Here is a 21,039-nt window from a genome sequence, read left to right on the forward strand (position 1 = left end):
GAAGTGGCTTACCTTCAATAGGAACCTGAATCCTCTTTAACAGCCATAACTGGATTTCAGACTTATTATCCATCTGCGCGCCCTGGCAGCTTCTGTCCAGGGTAGATTCCAAAGCGTTGCCTAGAGACTCTTTACTCATATTGTCTTCTGTAGAAGAGCCCAGCTGTAGGGGATGGGGCGCTCTCTCCTTCACCCAGTTTTTATCTGGCTCTTTATTGCCCTCCGTTGGGGGCTCACCGGCCTGGGGAAGGGAACTACTGAGAGTGATGTCTATTCCCCCTGGCTCAGTCCTTTTGCCATCACTTAGCTCTACCTTCTGCAAGTTATCAGGTGACCCTTCTTTGTTCTTATTAAGGTAGTACTCGATGAGTTTAACTTTATCTAGGTCTTCATGTATGTTCAATGCGTTCTCCACCTGGCTTTCGGGAGAACCAGACTGCTTGTCCACCTCGGGCATTTTATCTTGCTTCTCACAGGTTTCTAAATCTAGGGCCCCCTTCAGTTCAGCATCACTCTCTGTTCTTGAAAAGCTCAGGGCTGACTGCGCCTGCGTGTCCGTAGCAGAGCTGATGACCTGTGACTCAGCCTTCCTTTGCTCCTCTGGGTCGAGAGAAAGGCACTCCTTTGGGGTATCTCTTTTGTCCATCCCGCTATCATTTTGCGAAGGCAGTTCATCCAAGTCAACGAAGTCATCTTCTTCTCCTAAAGGGGGATTTTCTTGGGCGGTAGACTTAAATCCAGTAGGAGGGTCAGGAGGCTGCTTGCTGACTTGAGTCGCTGTGGGAGATCCCTTGGTTGCCTCCACGGAGGATTCCAGGTTCTTTAGCTGTCCTGACCCAGAGCTGTCCGAGGGCTTCGTGTGTGTGTATTCTGTCGGTTTCTCCAAAGGCCTTGTGGGTTTGGAATCTGAAGTGACGGTTCTCTCTCCACTGTGCGGCCGTTTTTCCTTGCTGAGGGATTTAAACTTACTAAAGGGGTTGATATCCTTTTCCGAAGCCAGGTCTTCCCATTCTCCAGGCCTGTACAGAGGACAAAGATCCTGAGGTAGGTCACTGTTGAGGGAAAAATGGTGGGTGCACATGGAATGTTAAAAGCAAAACAAAAACAAAATGGAGGAAAAGCAAAAACCAAAACAAAACCCAGCTGAAAACCAAAACATAAATAGACCGCAACTTAAAATATGTTTAAATGATTTCAGAATAAGAAAATGAAATTTAAAAATTAACTTCAAAATGGAACATAAGAAGTGGCAAAACAAAGAACCATGGAAGCTGCACATCCTGCCAGAAGACATGGAGGGTTTTGGAAGTCAATAATGAGCATGGAGATGTCTCCCACCAGACTTCCAATGGTGAAATAATGCTTCTGATTTTCATGAAGGAGAGGAAAGGTTTTAGTACTATGATTAAACGACCTTAATATTTAAAACTTTTCCTTTTTATAAAATAGTACGTAAACCAACTATTTTAATTCTGAATGGCTCCTTGAGTAGCTATACATTTAACCATCTGATAAAGTGGCTGACCCTGAACCCCAATTTTGGGTTTCATGCCTTAGGATCTAATGCTTCCAAAAACAGACATCCTTCTATTCCCAAGGGAACAAGAGGAAGCTTCCACTATTAGTGTGAACATATAGTACCTGTTCCATTTTATAACTTAACAATTTATAGAAAAGTAAATAAACCAAATAAACTCTTACTTAGAATACTTAGTTTACATTTCTTAGCTAAGCTTGAATTTCTTAACTCTTTTATTTTATAACAGTTATCATCTTATTTTATGGTAATGGGCAGTTGGTTTATGAGCTGAAACTTACTGTCCTGGGCTGCAATCCATTTATTTTTCCTTACTACCCAGTTTGAGTTATACAAAAATATTGATTAAACGTGTTTTCCAAAATTTAAAATAATTGTTTAAAAAAAAACACCCACATATGTTAATCTATGACTCGAAATATATTGAGTAACCTGTGTCTCAAGTAGGTTTTCACTTACCTTAGTGTTAAAACACAGAGATATAAAAACCTTTTCTAAAAATAACATTTTCAGATTTCGGAAGTCATTTTATTTTCTAAAAAGGCTAGATCATATTCAGGTAATACTTTATTATTCTGGCTTTGAAATAATTATGACAATAAAACAACAAAGGACCACGAAGTTCTCAAGTTACAAGACTGTCTCCCCAGTTATTTAATAAATCACTTGCACGGAACATCCATGCTTCTTCCAATAGAAAATAAGAGCCTACATAATTGCTAGACTCTGACGAATGCTTTAAAGAACCTCTTTAATTCACAATTCACTTCAGTTCAATAAGCACTCGCTGAGTCCCTAAGTGCCACATGCTAAAAAATGACTGACAATGTCTGTTCCGCAGGAACCTGCATACACAGAAATGTGCCGCCCAACACTAGCACTCAGATGTTAAAGATGCTTCAATCCTGGAGCCAAACAAATGTGTAATGTGGTATCCTTTCCATATTAGGCCCAAAATTTAATTTTTCATATTAAAGGCTACAGGAAGTCCTGCAACAAAGAAACCCACCTCTTCACAAACTTTCTTCTATTATCATCCAAACCGCTTTCTCATCGCTTCCTTATTTACCTAGCTTGACCCCCAGAAAGAGTACATTTGACTGCACTCTTATCAGCCTTCTTTGTCTACCCCTCCCTTCTTGTTCTACCTATTCCAAGCTGAGATTAACTTAGTCATCTGTGTTTGTTGTTGTTGTTTTTTGTTGTTGTTGTTGTTTGTTTTTTGCATTGCAACTGCCAAGCACTGCTGGGGCAAAGTACATAGCTGTGTCAACCAAATCTGCTTTTGATTAATGTTTTCCAGACTCAGCCAGGAACCTAATGATGATCAATAATCCTTTCAGTTGTTCCCTTCCTATTTTCTGTGGCAGCTGGAGTTGCAAAATGTCCTACACAAAAAATACAAAGCCCTAAAGGTGAAGATGGAGAGATTTTACACACACACACTTAAAAACTATTTGCACACTGCAGCTAATTTATAGTTGTTTTACCAGACAATATTTAGTAATAATAAAATTTTAAGCTATTTTAGACTTTTAAACAAGTGATGGGATTCTGAGCCAATAATACTAAGTTCATTTCACACTGATTCCACTCATACAACCTATTTTGCTCACTGTTCATTAGACTGAAATGTCTTTATATATCTGCCTCCAAGGCAGGAATCAATGTACAACTCGGAAATAATTTCAGCACATTAGCAGTCAATTCTTAACTCTTCTCTCTCCCCAGCTATGGCATTAGCCCTGTATCCTGGATCATCAAACACAATCTCACAAGGAGAGAAATCTTTCTGTAACGATGTACCTTCCCTTTCTATTATTAGTGCACAAATCTCCACCTTCAAATTCACCTCCACACAATCTCTTGCTCCTGACAACACTCTCACCTTTTAATTGCATTTAATTTTCCCAAGAACCTCTGCCCCCCCCCCCCCTTTTTTTCCTGATAAACAAGAAATATCTCTTACGATGGCAAGGCATCTTTGATCTTCATGTGGGAAATGTCATTGTAGAGGGCAATGGAAACCACCTCTTCCATGGGGCAAATGAGGCCATACTCCTCACACCCATTTTCAATGACCAGGGGGTCGGACTTGTGAGGATCAAACATGATGTTGTTAGGAGTGACAATCATGACACCTCCGACCACACCCTGCAGGACAAATGAACAGGACAGAATCATTACAGGCAGAAATGCAACCGTCACAGGAGCTTTAATGAACTCATGCTGTCTTTCTATTGACTTTGGTGAACCACAGAATCCTACATGACAATCATGTCCCCTTTAAGAGGGCTGGAGAAACAGGCTGGAGAAATGCAGTGTTGGGTCCTGTGTGGTGAGGCAGAGAAAATCTGTGACAATCAACCGAGCCTGGTTCTGGTGCAGCTGCTACAGTAGTATAACTGTGGTGGGATCTTGGGTTACACATATAAGTTTCAGGTTCCCCAATTCCTGTCTGTAAAATGAGAGGGGCTGTCCCAGATCGTTCCCGATGGGGAACCGGGTGCTTTACAATTCACTCAGCACGTATTCGCCATGTGTCCAACAAGTGTATGGTACTGTGCTAAGGGAGCAGCTGTCTCCGAGTCGTGGTGCCAAGAACAGTCCTAGTATTTCTCTCTAAAATGTTTAGAAAGCCTACATCCATGAAAATTTGACACAAACAGGAATATCAAATTTTTGCAGAAGTGCATATAGCTGAACTATGGAAATTCAAAGCAAAACCCAACAGTTTTGTGGGAACTTAAAAGTCTGAAGCTTCATCAGTTTATATTATAGACCTGGATGGCCACAGGGATATTATCCACCAAAGAGAGAAAGATACAGATGACTCCCTTTAGGTAAATAATTTATTTGTACTCTTAATGACTCCAGTAATAATCTTTGCAAAAAGTTGTGCATCTCAAGCATTACTTGTTCTTGATTGAAAAGGTTATAAGTCTATATCAATACCACATTTTCCTGTTGTTTGGAACCTACCATAACATCTCTAATATGAGGATAAGAATTCCATTTTATCAACATAACCATTTCTTCAGAGGCTTACTAAAGTTGGATTTGCTCTTTGTAAAAAAAAAAACACCAACCACCAAAAAACTAAACACACGACAGCAGACATTTTAATACCAGCATCTCCAGCAGAAGGGTGGAGAACTCACCATTTTCCAGGTTAGATATTAAACTCTTCACATGAATTTTCCCTTTTAATTGCAATACCCCACTAATTAAATTTTATTACTGTTCCTGTTTTATAGATGAGGAAAATGGAAGCTCAGGAAATTTAAACACCATGCCCATTGTCTCAGAGCTAATGAGTGGCAGAGTTGGAACTTAAATTCAATGGGTCTGACTCCACCATTTGCTGTTAAACATATACTACACTATCTCCCTAACAATCCATAGGCCAAGAACTAAAAATAAAATGCTGAGTCCAGGGTAACAAAGAAGCATATTTCCATTCACTGATCACATTTCCCTCAACAAGTAAAATGCCAGGCATTCAACTGGGGAAAACTAATGGGCATTTGTGAAATCTTATGCTGAAACGGGGTGAGATAGTTTAAGGTAGCCTGCCTTCAGTAATTTAAAAGCTAGCTTAGTTTTCCATAGATTCCAAGAAAAGGAAACAAATTACAGTGCCACATACCTTCCCATCGGTGAAGTATCGACAATTCATTTTTAAAAACTTTACCACACCAGGCTCATCTTCTTCAGAAGTAGAAGATAAGACTCTTTCAATGGGTTTTATGGCCTTTCTTGCTAAGTCAGCATCCTTTAGAAAGCAAAAATTTCCAAAATCAAATAGAAGCAATTTCTCGAAACAGATTGCTTATATAAATCAACATAAGTTCCCTGTAAGTAACCTGCTTCTATTTAACTTAAACATGAATAAGGCAAATGTCTTTTGTCATTCAAAAATATTACATATATATAACAAGTATGTAAATCAAACTGAAAATGTGTAAAAAGTGCTTATCTGTGAACCCATAAAAAATGGCTCGTACAATATCTTAGAAAATAACCTAAATAAAATAATTCACATTTGACTCATGGTTCAATTTCTTTAGAAAAAGGAATAAAAGTAGTACAAACAAACTACTGGTTTTGGTGAGACTTTAACTTCATAACTATGTAAACAAGGCATGTGTTTTGCCTTTGAGACTTTAAATGTGAACAGGTTTCTTCTGGATAAAATGCATTCTCTCAATTAAGAACAAGTTACACTTAACTCCGCTCCTCTGGGGAAAATTTAAGTTGAAATCTTGAGAAGAAGAACATGGAACATATAGGGTGTCCCCCCAAAATGTATACACTCTTTAATGGCTGCTAACTCACTTCATTTTCGCTCCTTTTCAGGTTTAAATTATTTGAAATAATGGGTGAAGCCCGACTAAGCTTTGAACCAAGAAAATTTATCCTAAAGTGCCACTAGACTTTTTTTTTATGGGGACACATGAAAATTAAAGTTTACGGCACAAAACCAGCAACAGTCAATAAATTGCAGGTGCACAAATACCGAACGAAATGATTCTTGATATTTGCAATTCCATTGCTTCGCGTTATCAGCAGTGCGTGGACCAGAACGGTCTTCAGTTTGAAAACAGGCATTGACAAAATAAAGTATTCATTTCTGCAGATTCTTTTAAATTTTGAAAATGAGCTGTATGTTAATAAACACTGACTTTATAATCATTCAAAGTGTGTGTACATTTTTGGGGACACCCTGTATAGTCTATATTTATAAGTTCATACACAAATATGCACTTCAGTACATGAATGACATACATACAGGTAGTTTGTCATATTCTGCATCTGATGATGAAGGAGAGATAGTAGCACCAGGACTGGATGATGATAACTTTAAGGTACTAGAGGGAAAGTTGGCATCTGGCACAAAAAGAACCTGAGAATGGGAAAGAAAACCAAGGTGAGTACCGAGAATCAGGCAAACCCTAGGCAATGTTTAGAGCAGTTACTCTCCACACAGTATCATGTGAAGTGCACGACTAAGACCTAGCTGGCTTTCACCGAACTCATAAGCAACTTGAGGTCTTCCTACTAATCTGTGAAACAGTATGCAGCAATATGAACGTGTGCAGTGCAAAGAGTACCGAACACACCTACAGACACTACAGAAGCTCACAAAGTGGAGAGCGAGATGGGTGAGTATTCTGCACAAGCCATGTGAAGCAGGTGGGTCCAGTGAAGCCTGGAAAACACAGTACATAGCAGTACACGGTATGCTTCTAAACATAACACCTGTGTTAGGAAGAGATGACAACAGATCCAGGCTTGCTAACTCCAAGCAGGCCCTGAGTGATAATGTAGGGAGGTCCTTTTATGATAAACTATACAATGTATTATCAATAATCTCAAAACTTTCCCTTCCATCACTGTCTCGATTACCTAGAAACAAAAATAAAAATCTGGTTCCGAAATGTTATTATGATCTTGTCATTCAACACTCTTTTAATGAGACATGGTACCTTTTGGTCTACCAGGTGTACCGGTTAATAATGTGGATTTTGTAATCAATGAAAACACGATAATTTCAAGAGAAACATCAAAAGTGCTTTATTCAAAGTAATGTCCATCGCTAGCTACACATTTCCCCCATCTTTCAGGTAATTTGTGGATACTGTCCCAATAGAACTTTTCTTGTTTTGAAGCAAACCATTCAGAGAACCAATTTTCCACTTCTTCCTATGTTTGCTCAGAAAGTGCATGTGCCATCGATCAGAACAAGTGGTAATCTGAAGGAGCAAGGTCTGGTGAATATGGCGGGTGGGTTAATACTAGTAGAGTGCCTATTTCTGGTACTGTCATCCTTACAGTAGGCATATTTCAATAGTCCTTATACCTCTTGTTGCCTACTGGACCTTAATCAAGTACCAATAAACTATCTGTTTATGGACAGAGTAAAAGAATAGTGAATCAGCCTGAGTTTTTTACTGTGCTCTAGTAAATTCTAGCCTTGAATTAGTAAATACATGCCCCGAGGGTCTCTCCTATGGGTCAGTTATATAAGGAAAAGGGTTCCTGGACCCATTTCCAATGTGGAGGGCAGGGGTCCCCACCAACAATTTTCAGACACCATCAGAGTTCCAAGAATTCAACTCAATTCTGACACTATCTACCCAGAAATAGCATCAGGTTACGGGTTCAGCCCTACAAGACTGCACGCCTTCCTCACACACACACTTCAGATACCAGCCGCATGCTTCTGACCAACTGGAGGTTCCAATGAGACCCCCCGACTCAGGATGCCAATTGCAAATCCAGGTTGTCATCTATACTTCTGAGCAGCTGGCTATAAATCAGAGGTTCCTACAACCCCTCCTTGGGTTCGATTATTCTGCCAAAACAGCTCACAGAACTCACAGAAACATGTAACTTACTAGGTCACTAGTTTAAGGAGACAACTCATGGAAGCTGTAACTCGGGAACAGCCACCTGGAAGAGATGCATAGGGCAAGGTAGCGGGGAAGGGCAGGGAGCGTCCATGCCCTCTATAGGCTCACGACTCTCCCCAAATCTCCACATGTTCATCACCCTGAAAGCTCTCCTAAGCCTGTCATCTTGGGTTGCTATGGAGGCTTCATTACACCGTCATTCATGATTGACCAGATCACTGTCCACTGGTGATTGATTCAATGGCCAGCACCTCTCCTCTCCCTGGAGGTAGGCGTGGGGATATGGGAGGAACAATCAATTGAAAGTTTCAACCCTCTAATAACATGATTGTCTCCTAACAACCAGCTGCCATCCTTAGGGGCTTCCAAAAGTCACCTCAAAACAAAAGACACCCTCATCACTCAAAACACTTGGGAAATTCCAAGGATTTTAGGAGCTGTGAACCAGGAATTGTGGAAGACCAAATACAGAGGTGGGCAAAAGTAGGTTAATAATGATAATAATAATTTAAAAAATACAATAATAAATAAATAATAAAAAAGTAAACACAAATGCAAATCTACTTTTGCCACCCCTCCTCCCCGTATATATGAGAAATAAATATATATTTGGTCATTCTTATAAACTACAATAATGTACACATTATGCAGCAATACCCCATTAATTTTCCTAAAGGTGAAAATTTATTAATTTTTAAAAGTTCTAATGCATATTTCCCCTCAACTAGCTGGTACTGGCAGTATCCTAATTTCCCTTTGACAAGGACATAAATACCAAAAGCACAACAGTACAAATTGGCCAACGATGACCTGTTGACTTCATGTGCTTCCCTTGAAAAAAATGCAAGTAACAGTATCGCCATCGCCTGAATGAAGTTCTACTTAAAGTAGCAGCATCTGTCCCGAAAGAAAGAAATGTCACTATAACGAAGAGATGCAGGAAGATGCTCTAGTAAGTCAGCAATGAAACCAGAATGTGCTCATGGCAACCAAGCAGGTCTATGGATGGGACTGAAAACCTGGCCTCAGCTCAGATCTGCCAACGACTGGGTCAATTACATTTACTGTCTAAATAGAGTTTTCAAATAGAAATACAAGAATATCTTATCACATAGAAAATATTTTTAAAATTTTGCTGGATTTATCAAGAATGGCACAATTGTACAATTTGTCAGTTTCATCCAGTTTAACAAAGAGAGTACTAACATTCTGAAAAAAGTTTCTGTGGCCTTTTCTTGATGGTCCTGCTGAACGAATGTCTCTGCCTTTGGCTAAATTGAATATTTTTGTCAAAAGGGTATTAAATCAAAACAAAAACGACAAAAATTATGCCTAATTTAAAATAAAATGATGGCCATAATATATCCCAGGAGTGGACTGAACTAAAACTTTCAATTCTAAATTAAACATTCTAAGAATATCTGTGTGATATTCTATAGGAAAAACTTTTTTTGATGCCCTAGGGGGTGAAAAAATCTATAATATAAACTAGTAATAGTTAAGGAAACTGTGTTAATTTTTTGCAAAGCATTCGTCTCTGAACAGTTCATAAGTACTGCTTTCAGAATTCTTGGCCCTAAAGGAAAGACTCAACCCAATGCACATTATCATTGATGATAACCCTGTGACACTAATAGGCAGGCATTAAAAATGGCAATAAAAGATAAATGTAACATTTTGAAAGTAATATGCAACAAGAAAATCATTACCTGGCCTGGAACAATAGTATGTGTGAAAAGTTTATTCATTTCCACTAGTTTATTGGGAGTGATGTTAAATTTCAGTGCTATGGAGTTTAGGGTGTCCTGGCTTCCAGCCTAGAATAATCCAACAGACAAGATTCAATATATACAGCAAAACAGAACAAAAATAACCTTCCTTTTGATAGACAACAATCTATTTGTGATAAGAATGAATAAAAATTAATAAATACATCTAGACATATTAAGAAAAAGAATGAATACATTCTCATCTCTCTCTCTCTCTCTCTGTCTCTCTCTCTCTCTTTCTCTTTCTTAATCCTCACCCAAGGATATTTTTTCCACTGAATTTTAGAGAGTAGAAGGGAGGGGGAGAGACACAGAGAGAGAAACATCGATGTGAAAGAGACACATTGGTTGGTTGCCTCCCGTATGCACCCCCACCGGGGCTGGGGATTGAACCTACAGCTGAGGTATGTGCCCTTGACCAGAATCAAACCCACAACCCTTCGGTCTGCGGGCTGATGCTCTAACCACTGAGCAAACTAGCTAGGGCTCATTCTCAAGTCTTAAGGAAAAATGTTTTATATGTTATTCATTTCTGGGCTCCTTTATCTTCAGTTGCACTGTTCACTGAAAGATATCTAAACTTACTGTGGCACAACTCTGGTGTATGGAGCAGAGGTCCAGGAGGTACAATACAAAACTGGAAGAAGAAAGGAAATAAAACATGCACACAGTACCACCCATCGGGGAAATGGGACTACTTACTTTCTCGGTTTTCTGACCACTTGCCGGTCTCTTCCCTGTATTATAGGCTACTGCATGGTGGCCTGTTAATGGCCATTCCCCGCCCCACAGTGCCTGACACGTAAAAGGTACTCAGACATTTGACGCAAGAATACAGGCAAAAGCTGAAAGAAATCTAGGTTAGCTTCCAATAACTGTTCACTGTCATTGAAAATGACAGACAACTTCCCCGTCAGACAAATTGGTGTTAATCCATAAATCTATAAACGGTGATAGATGGTGTTCTTTTCTCTCTAACACAGAGAGAATAGGAATAAAGAGGGCAGTGATAAGATGTGAAACTTCACAGTAAAAAAAGCCCCGCCCAAGAAAAGGAAGGCGCTGCCTCTGGTCAGTTCAGTATCCCTTCCCGGACCATGGGACGGACCTTGTTAGTGGGAGGTCACTCCGGGGACCATCACGGAGACGCTCCCACCTACAGCACCGTGCGCAGAGCTGTCTCCACCAGGGGAGCCCTGGGTTAGGTGGTGATCTGATAAGGCTGCAGGAGATGGTGAACTGATGCAAAGAATTAAACTCACCACTGCCCTCCATCAAAACCCCACCAACCAGATAAACTGTCTCAGGCCAATCAAATTCATACTTACAGGTGACACTAAAATTACTTGAAAGCATTCCTAGAAAAAGTTAGGATATAAATGCATATTTTTAAATCACTGAAAACTTAACAATATATGCTCTAACTTCTACCCTGAGCAAAATTATCTATACTAAAAATGAAAAAAAAAAGTTTAACTAGATATATTTTCCCAATATTAGATATTTATATAATTCAGGGTAGGCAAAAGTAGTTTATAGTTGTATGTGAGTTTATTTTTGTATTATTAATTATTAACTAGAGGCTCAATGCACGACAATTTGTGCAAGAGTAGGCCTTTCTTCCCCCGGCTGCCAGCACTGGCTTCCCTCCAGCACCCGGGACCCTGGCTGCTTCGCTCTGGCCACCGCTGCCAGGCACCTGGGACCTGGGCTGCTTCCCTCCGGCTGCTGCTGTCAGGCACCTGGGACCTGGGCTTTGCTCCGGCCCTGCCTTCGTCCAGAAGGATGCCCGGAAGGATGTTCAATCTAATTAGCATATTACCCTCTTATTATTATAGATTGTATTATTTATTTGTCTTACAACTGGAAACCTACTTTTGCCCACCCCTGTACATGTAAATCCAGGGATTTTCAGAATTTAGAGTCAATACAAGTCACAGACTGAGGATGCAGACTACAGCCCAAACTGTTGGCCCTGAATTCCAGATCGTCCACGTGCCAGCTGTGTGGCCTTGGGTCATTTGCTTAACCTCTCTGGGTCTCAGGTTCTTCATCCACCAAAAATAGAGATAATCATAATTTCTGCTTGACAGCACTTCATATTTTTATGAAAAAACTTGTAGAAGATACTGTGTATAGAGAATTAAGGAAAGGGGAGACTTTAACAATCTAGAGTTATGACATAGGGATAAAACATACATAGAGAACCAAGTCACAGAACCTTGCAGGGATTCTGATTATCATTAAATATTTGAAACTTACCGGAATGCTTGAATATCTACAGCTCAAGAGCAATATAAGCAATCTAGTAAGAACTAGCATGGTTCTCTAAATACGAAGTTATAAATGGATTTTTAGTTCCAATAAAGTACACAAAATAACTTGCCAAGTAAAACTAATATCCATAACATAAACCAAACAGGTAGGCATTTCTGCATTACTAATTCGACCACCTGTTGATATGAATTAATTGGGAGTTTATCTGGACTCTCACTGCATTGTTCAGTGATGCTATGTGAAGCATCTCCTAGCAAACAACACTTATCATTTCTGTGGAGGGGCCTGCGGATGCACAGACGGCTTTAGACAATTGTTATCAATGACAAATACCCCAGCACTCCTTGAGCACTGTGCTAGGTGTTATGGGATCAATGACATATTGTAAACACAGTGGTAATGCGAGCTCTATAATCACCCCAAATCCTTCCTGGAAAGGACTAAGCCTGTAAACCACAGAAAGGTGTTTAGAGATGTTCACAGAGCACTGAGCAAGAAATGCCTGTGCCAGGGCTCTTCTCTGTGACTCTGTGGAAGCTTGGAGAAGATGTACCACTCCCAAAGAACCACCAGGGAGGGATCTGGTCCTGCTGCTTGCTTTATATTGAGCCTGGCATGCACACAAATAATCGGTGGAAACTAAATAAACACGATGAAAATACAACCAGACAATGGCAATAGCACTTAATTTCTACTTAGAGTCAGCACACTCCTCAACAATGCTACTTCCATGTGAATTAAGACAGATCTATAATTCAGTGGCTCACATTATGCCAGGCCTAGGATAAACAGAAACAGCTTCCGGCTTCCAGGAGCTCATGGTGCAGGGAGAGCGATGAGTATGCGCCACATAACGTGGAGGCGCAGTAATGAACACATGCACAGCACTATTCAGCGACTGATGCAGCAGTACGGAGGTCTGCACCCTGCAAGCAGCAGCAATACAATGGTGGCCAAAAAGGGGTCTCGTGTCTATCCCCTAGTGTCTAGTGGATATATGAATTAAGGCACAAGATAGACATTAAAATGATAATCACACTTGTGAACCAATAATGTTAAAGTGAGATAAACTATGTAGAAGAACATGATTCTATGAGAGAATAAAATGAAGAGAGATCTGGCCTAGACTTGCTGGGTGATTACAAAAAGCAAGAATAAACATGGAGAGCAATGGGAAAATGTCAAGGATAAGGTTCTAGCTTGTAGAAAGGTATGGATGATGGAGACATTGCTGCTTTAAAAAAAAGACCCAGCATGAAGGTCTAAGTAGATATGTTGAGAAGTCAACTGAATCTACGGTTCTAGAACTCAGAAAGCATGTCCAGGAAGGAGTCCTAAAATTGGCTGTCATTGGCATATCACAGGAAATTCAAGTCACAGGTTTACATGAGATTGTCCAGGGAGAAAATATGGAGAGAAGAGAATGACTTAGAACAGGTCTTAAGAAGCTTCATTGTTTGCCCTCGCTGGTTTGGCTCAGTGGATAGAGTGCTGAGCTGCGGACTGAAGGGTCCCGGGTTTGATTCCGGTCAAGGGCACATGACTAAGTTTCGGGCTCAATCCCCAGTAGGGCGTGCAGGAGGCAGCCAATCAATGATTCTCTATCATCATTGATGTTTCTATCTCTCCCTCCCTCTCCGTTCCTCTCTGAAATCAATAAAAATATATTTGGAAAAAAAAATAAATCTAGTAGTATTAAACATTCATACTTCCTGTTCATACTTACAGTGTACTCCACAGTACCATGGGGCTTCTGAACCACCATCTTCTTCTCTTTTTTATCATGTGTTTTGTTTTGATTGTCATCTGAAGAATAAAATGTATGTAAATGAAGAATTTAATCTAGGGAATAGAAAGTAGGGTAATGTATAGTATATTAAAATCACTTTCAAATTGACTATTTAAAAAAATGACACCAAAATAAAATGGGCCAAGAGTGCAGATAGACCACACTTCTAAAAAAACATACCATTCATCAATGAACACTTGAATAAATGATTGTTAACTGTAATAAAATGGCACAAATAACAAGCAAATGTTTTATTGTTATTAAATAGTTTAAATCAGTGGTCGGCAAACTTGTTAGTCAACAGAGCAGCAAACCGTGGCTTGCGAGCCGCGGTTTGCCGACCACTGGTTTAAACTATTACTTGGTTTAAATGATAATGTCTAATGGTGAAGTTAGAGTAAAACTAGTACAGTCATGGTAATGTATAGTGATATATAATGTAAACAAGTACAGCCCTTTTAGAAAGTGATTTGTCCAACATGTAACAATAGTCATAAAAATGTCCATTCTTTGACATTCCTTCCCTTACGAATTTATCCTAAGGAAAAATTCAAAGGAAGAAAAATGCTGTATGTCACAGTATATGGTTACTGCAATATTTTTTCGAACTAGTAGCCCTGCGTACAAATCCATGCACCAGTAGCTCGCCAGTAGCTCGCTGCTGCCCTCCAGTAGCTCTCCACCCGCTGCCCCCTTCCCCCCTCATAGCTTGCTGCCCTGCCCCCTCCTGTAGCTCTCCATTGCCCTCTTGTAGCCAGTAGCTCGCTGCCACCTTCCTGTAGCTCTCCGCCTGCTGCCCTGCACTCCTGTAGCTCTCTGCTGCCCACTTGTAGCTCGCTGCCCCACCTCCTGCTGATCCGTGATCTGGTTGTTATGGTCGGTCATTACGCTTCATGGCGTAACGACCATTTGTATATTACATCTTTATTATATAGGATAATGAAAACTTGGAAAGACCTATCTGTCCAATAATATATTAAGTTGGATCATAGATTTTGCTGTTTTTATAGATCAGAAGTGGCCAACCTATCAGCTTAATCAACCTCAATGTTATGATTAAATAAGTCTTAACATAATCAACCCAGATACTGAAAACCAGAGAGACATATAGCAATGAATAAAAATTTAAGTGAAAAAAAAAAGAAATAAAATAGACCCCCCCACAAAAAAAGAAACAAACTAAAAAAAAAAAAAAAAAAGGTAATGGAACCCTAAAGGGTATGGAAAGCAATTTACCACAAGAATGAAAACAGAATGACTTCATGATATCACTTCCATGGGTGCAGTAGCTCATTAATTACCAAAATGCAGCCTGAATTAAGGCCCTAGTGAGGCCCTCACCCAGCTTTACAGAAGAAAGATGGCCGGGTGTGTGTGTGGGCGGGGTGGGGGGGGAGGAGATACCCACAGGCACTGTACAAGCTCCACCCCAGTCCCTTCGTTCCTACTTCTGTGGAAGACAAGTGCCTGAGAGCAATGCCAGCAAAGCTCTTAAGGCTTCTGAGCATAATATCTTCCACTCCACTGAATGACAACAAAGAAGCTAATCGAATGTGATGCAAGGCTAAACCATAAGTACTTAAGGTCATAAAAATAAACTCCAAAGTGGAGTTGAGAGCAAAAACACAACAAAGATAATGGAAACAGTTTGGAAACCCCGAGCATGAAGAGGAAATCCCTGCCATTCATTGGAGGCCAACTGTCATAGCAGGGCAAGGCAACAATGGGCAGAATGTACTCCAGGTAGCCACCTGTTCATCAATGGTCTCTTTAGAAATGAAGTACTACTCTAAACTCTCCTAAAGCATACCTGTATACACTGAGATGAGTCCTTATTTTAGAAACCAAAAGCAAATATTAAAAGTGAAACACTAACCAATATAAATACAAGAATTCCTACTATTGCGGTTTACAGTCAACTTTGTTCTAGAATCTGTAGTCAAAGCAATGGATAAAGAAGTTTAAAATAGCCCTAGCTGGTTTGGCGCTAGCCTGCAGAACAAAGAGTCCCAGGTTCGATTCCAGTTAAGGGCACGTACTTGGTGGCAGGCTCCTCCCCGACCCGGGCCTTGGTCGGGGCTCCAGCAGGAGGCAACCAGTCAATGTGTTTCTCTCACACTGACATTTCTCTCCCTGTCTTTCCCTCTCTTTTCCACTCTCTCTAAAAATCAATGTAAAAATATCCTCAGGTGAAGATTTTTAAAAAATGATACTGAAAATAAGTAAATAAGTAAAAGCTGTATTTTAAAAAGAAGAAGAAAAAAATTTTAAATGGAATGAAAATTTGATTATTAGCAGGTGAACTATCTACCTGAAGAACCAATATCATAAAAAATACGGAAGTAACATTGTTCATTCAGTAAGATGGCTAGATATAACAATCTTTTACACTTATGATATAAACTAGAGGCCCGGTGCACAAAATTCGTGCACGGAGGGGGAGGTGTCCCTCAGCCCAGCCTGCACCCTCTCTAATCTGGGATCCCTCTCACAATCCAGGACTGCTGGCTCCCAACTGCTCGCCTGCCTGCCTTCCTCATTGCCCCTAACCACTTCTGCCTGCCAGCCTGATCACCCCCTAACCACTCCCCTGCCAGCCTGATTGATGCCTAACTGCTCCCCTGCCAGCCTGTTTGCCCCCAACTTCCCTCCTCTGCCGGCCTGGTCACCCCTAACTGCCCTGCCCTGCAGGCTTGATTGCTTCCAACTGCCCTCCCTTGCAGGCCTGGTGCCTCCCAACTGCCCTCCCCTGCTGGCCATCTTGTGGTGGCCATCTTGTGTCCACATGGGGGCAGGATCTTTGACCACATGGGGGCAGCTATATTGTGTGTTGGAGTGATGGTCAATCTGCATATTACTCTTTTATTAGATAGGATGTATTTGAAAGAGTCCCAGGTATAGTGTTGTCAAACTAGAAAATATCTAGAGTGCTCACTTTGGCAGCACATATATACTAAAGTTGAAACAATACAGAGAAGATTAGCATGGCCCATGTGCAAAGATGACACACACACACACACAAAAAGAAAATATCTAAGAATAAATATAGCAAGATAATGGCAAGATACATATAAAGAAAATTTTAAAGTTTTATTTAAGTATATAAATGGAAGCTTGAATAAAAGGAGGTACATATAATGTTCCTAAATAGGATATTTCATTTTTTATAAATATTTCACTTTCTTTTCAAATACTGTTTAAATTAAATGCAATTTAAATCCAAATGATTAAAAACATTTGGAAAAGGGAAAAATGCCAAACTAGTAACCAGGCTTATCTAGAAACATAAATACATAAAAGTATCCACAAATTATTTTTAAAAGAGAAATGAGGGTAGGAACACTGTATGGACTTTAAAACACAAGACAGAGGCATAGCAATTAAAATACTGTGGTAAAATAACTAAATATCAGAACTGAAGAAATTTAGCGTAAAATAAAAATGCCTTAATAAACCTGTAAGAAAAGGCTGGCGTTTTCCATAAATGTCTTGTAGCTTCATGTTAGAGGGCATCAGACAAACTAAATGAAGAGTCCTGGGCTGCCCCTGACTCACTGCGTGACATTGGACAAGAAAATTTACTTTTTCAAGAACAGTTTCCCAGTGTGTAAAATGGGGATGCCAAATGCACTCCCAAAGAGATACTGTAAGGATTACATAAGGCAATTCTTTTCAAGTAGGCCACTCCACAATGTGAGAACTAAGGGCTCAGGAAACCTTAAGGATTATTATTAAATGAAGTTGGGTAAACATTGTTAAGATCTGGAGAAAAATCTAGATCACTCTCAAATCAGCACAGATGGTAAAAAACAGAGTCAATAATGTCTTCGAAGAAAATATTGGACTTGATATAGGCTTGAGGAGAAACCAAGATGGCGGCAAAGGTAAACTCCTAAACTGCCGCCTCGCACAACAATTTCAAAACTACAACTAAAAGACAAAACGTCTATCACCCAGAACCACATGAAAGCTGGCTGAGTGGAAGTTCTACAACTAAAAGGAAAGAGAAAAGAGCACAAGTGCTGAAAAGCTGAGGTACGGAGGCACGTGAATCAGGCTGGTGGCGGGCGACTGGGCGCGCTGCTTTTTTTCAACCCGAAGGGAAACAAGCTCCCGATCGATTACTCTGAAATCCAGTTTCTGGGGAGACGCGGGGGACCCAGACGCCTATGGGGAGAAGCTGGACTGTCAGCCATCGGGTCGGAAAGTGAAGGTGACTTTCTTGCAGCAATCATTGTTTACTGTGCTGGAGCGCAGTATGTGGGGACTTGGAAATGTGGAAAGGCAGAGAAGACAGACTAGCAGCCATAGCTGTTTGCCACGCCCTAGCCTAGTGACACCCTGAGACCCCGCCCCACACAGTCTACAAACACACCCAAGCTCTGCGCAGTGGCTTTTGCATATAAATGGCCTGCCCTGTCGAAGCTTAACCAAATAAACTGCAGCTCGAGTCAGACAGCTCCAAAACCTCCAAATCCCAAGCAAAGAGGAGAAAACTGTAGTTCTTGCTGTTGTTCCTGCTGGGTGGCCTCAGACAGTAGCTGACCTGCACCCCATTGGAGATCCAGAAACTAGTGTATCTAGTGGTCTGTGTGAGATGACACCAGATTTCAACTACTCTCATAAGGGACTCATTCAAGAGGCAGACTCAGTGAGCACCAAAGCCCTACTGAAACAAGTCCTGCCCCATAAACGTGTCTCCACCACAGCAATTCTTCCGTTATAGACACAGCAGGTCCTCACAGCCAATTGGCCTGGAGGTCAATTCCTCCCAGTGACACCAACAACAATCAAGGCTTAACTACAACAAGACTGTGCACACAGTCCACAAAGGGGTGCACCAAGAGTGTCCACTCAGGTAACTGGGAGGGTGACCCATTGAACCATATAGGACACCTAAGCACACAAAGCCACCCTACCAACTCAGGGAAGCAGCAAAAATGAGGAGACAAGGAAACAGATCACAAATGAAAGAAATGGAGGAGAACAAACGACTGGATATAGAGTTCAAAACCACGGTTATTAGGTTTTTCAAGAATTTCCTAGAAAAGGCCGATAAATTTAATGAGACCCTCGAGAATATGAAAAAGGACCAACTAGAAATTAAACATACACTGCCTGAAATAAAAAATATTATGCAGAGACCCAACAGCAGACTAGAGGAACGCAAGAATCAAGTCAAAGATTTGGAATACAAAGAGGCAAAGGACACTCCTCCAGAGAAGCAAGAAGAGAAGAGAATCCAGAAAGTTGAAGATAGTGTAAGAAGCCTCTGGGACAACTTCAAGCGTACCAGCATCCGAATTATGGGGGTGCCAGAAGAAGAGAGAGAGCAAGATACTGAAAACCTATTTGAAGAAATAATGACCGAAAACTTCCCCCACCTGGTAAAAGAAATAGACTTACAAGTCCAGGAAGCGCACAGAACCCCAAACAAAAGGAATCCAAAGAGGACCACACCAAGACACATCATAATTAAAATGCCAAGGGCAAAAGACAAAGAGAGAATCTTACAAGCAGCAAGAGAAAAACAGTTAGTTACCTACAAGGGAGCACCCATACGATTATCAGCTGATTTCTCAACAGAAACTATGCAGGCCAAACAGGAATGGCAAGAAATATTCAAAGTGATGAATAGCAAGAACCTACAACCAAGATTACTCTACCCAGCAAAGTTATCATTCAGAGTTGAGGGGCAGATAAAGAGCTTCACAGATAAGAAAAAGCTAAAGGAGTTCATCACCATCAAACCAGTATTATATGAAATGCTGAAAGGTATTCCTTAAGAAGAGGAAGAAGAAGAAAAAAGTAAAGATAAAAATTATGAACAACAAATACATATCTATCAACAAGTGAATCTAAAAGTCAAGTGAATTAAAAATCTGAGGAACAGAATAAACTGGTGAATATAATAGAATCAGAGGCATAGAATGGGAGTGGATTGATAATTCTCAGGGGGGAAGGGGTGTCTGTGTGGGGGGTACGGGAAGAGACTGGACAAAAATCGTACACCTATGGATGAGGACAGTCGGGGGGAGGTAAGGGCAGAGGGTGGGGTGGGAACCGGGTGGAGGGGAGCTATGGGGGAAAAAAAGGAGAAACAATTGTAATAATCTGAACAATAAAGATTTATTAAATTTAAAAAAAAGATTAAAAATAAAAGAAAGAAAATATTGGACTTGCCCTAACCAGTTTGGCTCAGTGGATAAAGCGTCAACCTGCAGACTGAAGGGTCCCAGGTTCGATTCCGGTCAAGGTCATGTACCTTGGTTGCAGGCACATCCCCAGTAGGGAGTGTGCAGGAGGCAGCTGATCAATGTTTCTCTCTCATCGATGTTTCTAACTCTCTATCCCTCTCCCTTCCTCTCTGTAAAAAATCAACAAAATATATTTTTTTTAAAAAGAAAATATTGGACTTGTATTTCCTTAAAGAAATACCATCTTCTTTATTGGTGAGGCACACATCTCAAATTACTGGTCTGATTTTGCAATCAAAATATTCAATGTTAGCCCAAAGGTGTGGCTCAGTGGTTGAGCATTGGCCTATGAACCAGGAGGTCACAGTTCGATTCCCAGTCAGGGCACATGCCCAGGTTGTGGGCTCAATCTCCAGCAGGGGGCATGAAGGAGGCAGCAGATCAATGATTCTTTCTCATCATTGATGTTTCTGTCTCTCCCTCTCCCTTCCTCTCTGAAATCAATAAAAATATATTTTAAAAATATCCAATGGTATTATTTAGCATTTTAAGGGTAACTTCTGGAATATTGGAATCATAAAATGTTACAATAAAATTTTTTTAATGTTCTTTTTATTTGATTTTGAGACAATTCTGTTTGGAAGAGATTGTTTTTTAAAGGATATATATAAATATATATATAGTTTTAATCCTCTAGATGAACGAGATCATATGTCACTAGATATATACTAATAAGAACTGAATGTGAGACGAGCAATAATATTTATGCTGACAGGCAAATGAATCAATCTGTAGCGAGCTTCCCCCTGGACCAACAGTTCTTTTGAGACCCAATTTCGATGTCCAGTAGTTCCTTATGTGTACATGTCAGCACTGACCCCTCAGCTCTGGATGGTGGACAAATGGTGGTAACGGAGGTCCGACTCCAACACCCAAGGAGTGAGGATCTTTTTTCCATTGATTTTTATTTTTATTATTTATATATATTTTTTATATAAAATTAAATAAAAGTAATAGACCACCCCCCCAAAAAAATGAAATAGACCACTCCCTA

General features: G+C 40.3%; 1 protein-coding gene and 1 non-coding gene across 2 annotated transcripts in view; one reads left to right on the forward strand and one right to left on the reverse strand.

Moving 5' to 3' along the window:
• The window catches only part of NCOA7 (nuclear receptor coactivator 7), a 114,914-nt gene that overhangs the window by 29,859 nt on the left and 64,016 nt on the right, over positions 1 to 21,039 (reverse strand). The window contains exons 5-10 of the mRNA XM_054722565.1: positions 13,726 to 13,805; positions 9,663 to 9,770; positions 6,330 to 6,443; positions 5,187 to 5,312; positions 3,507 to 3,691; positions 13 to 1,019 (exon numbers count right to left, since the gene is read on the reverse strand). Of these exons, the coding sequence (XP_054578540.1) occupies positions 13 to 1,019; positions 3,507 to 3,691; positions 5,187 to 5,312; positions 6,330 to 6,443; positions 9,663 to 9,770; positions 13,726 to 13,805 (1,620 nt within the window). The remainder of the gene's footprint in view (positions 1 to 12; positions 1,020 to 3,506; positions 3,692 to 5,186; positions 5,313 to 6,329; positions 6,444 to 9,662; positions 9,771 to 13,725; positions 13,806 to 21,039) is intronic.
• Positions 16,716 to 16,825, forward strand: LOC129150651 (U6 spliceosomal RNA). Its single transcript, XR_008557367.1, has one exon. It is a non-coding gene; the product is annotated as a U6 spliceosomal RNA (small nuclear RNA).

The sequence above is a fragment of the Eptesicus fuscus genome, chromosome 10 (genome assembly GCF_027574615.1).
Source record: "Eptesicus fuscus isolate TK198812 chromosome 10, DD_ASM_mEF_20220401, whole genome shotgun sequence".
In the NCBI taxonomy this organism is placed as follows: Eukaryota; Metazoa; Chordata; class Mammalia; order Chiroptera; family Vespertilionidae; genus Eptesicus; species Eptesicus fuscus.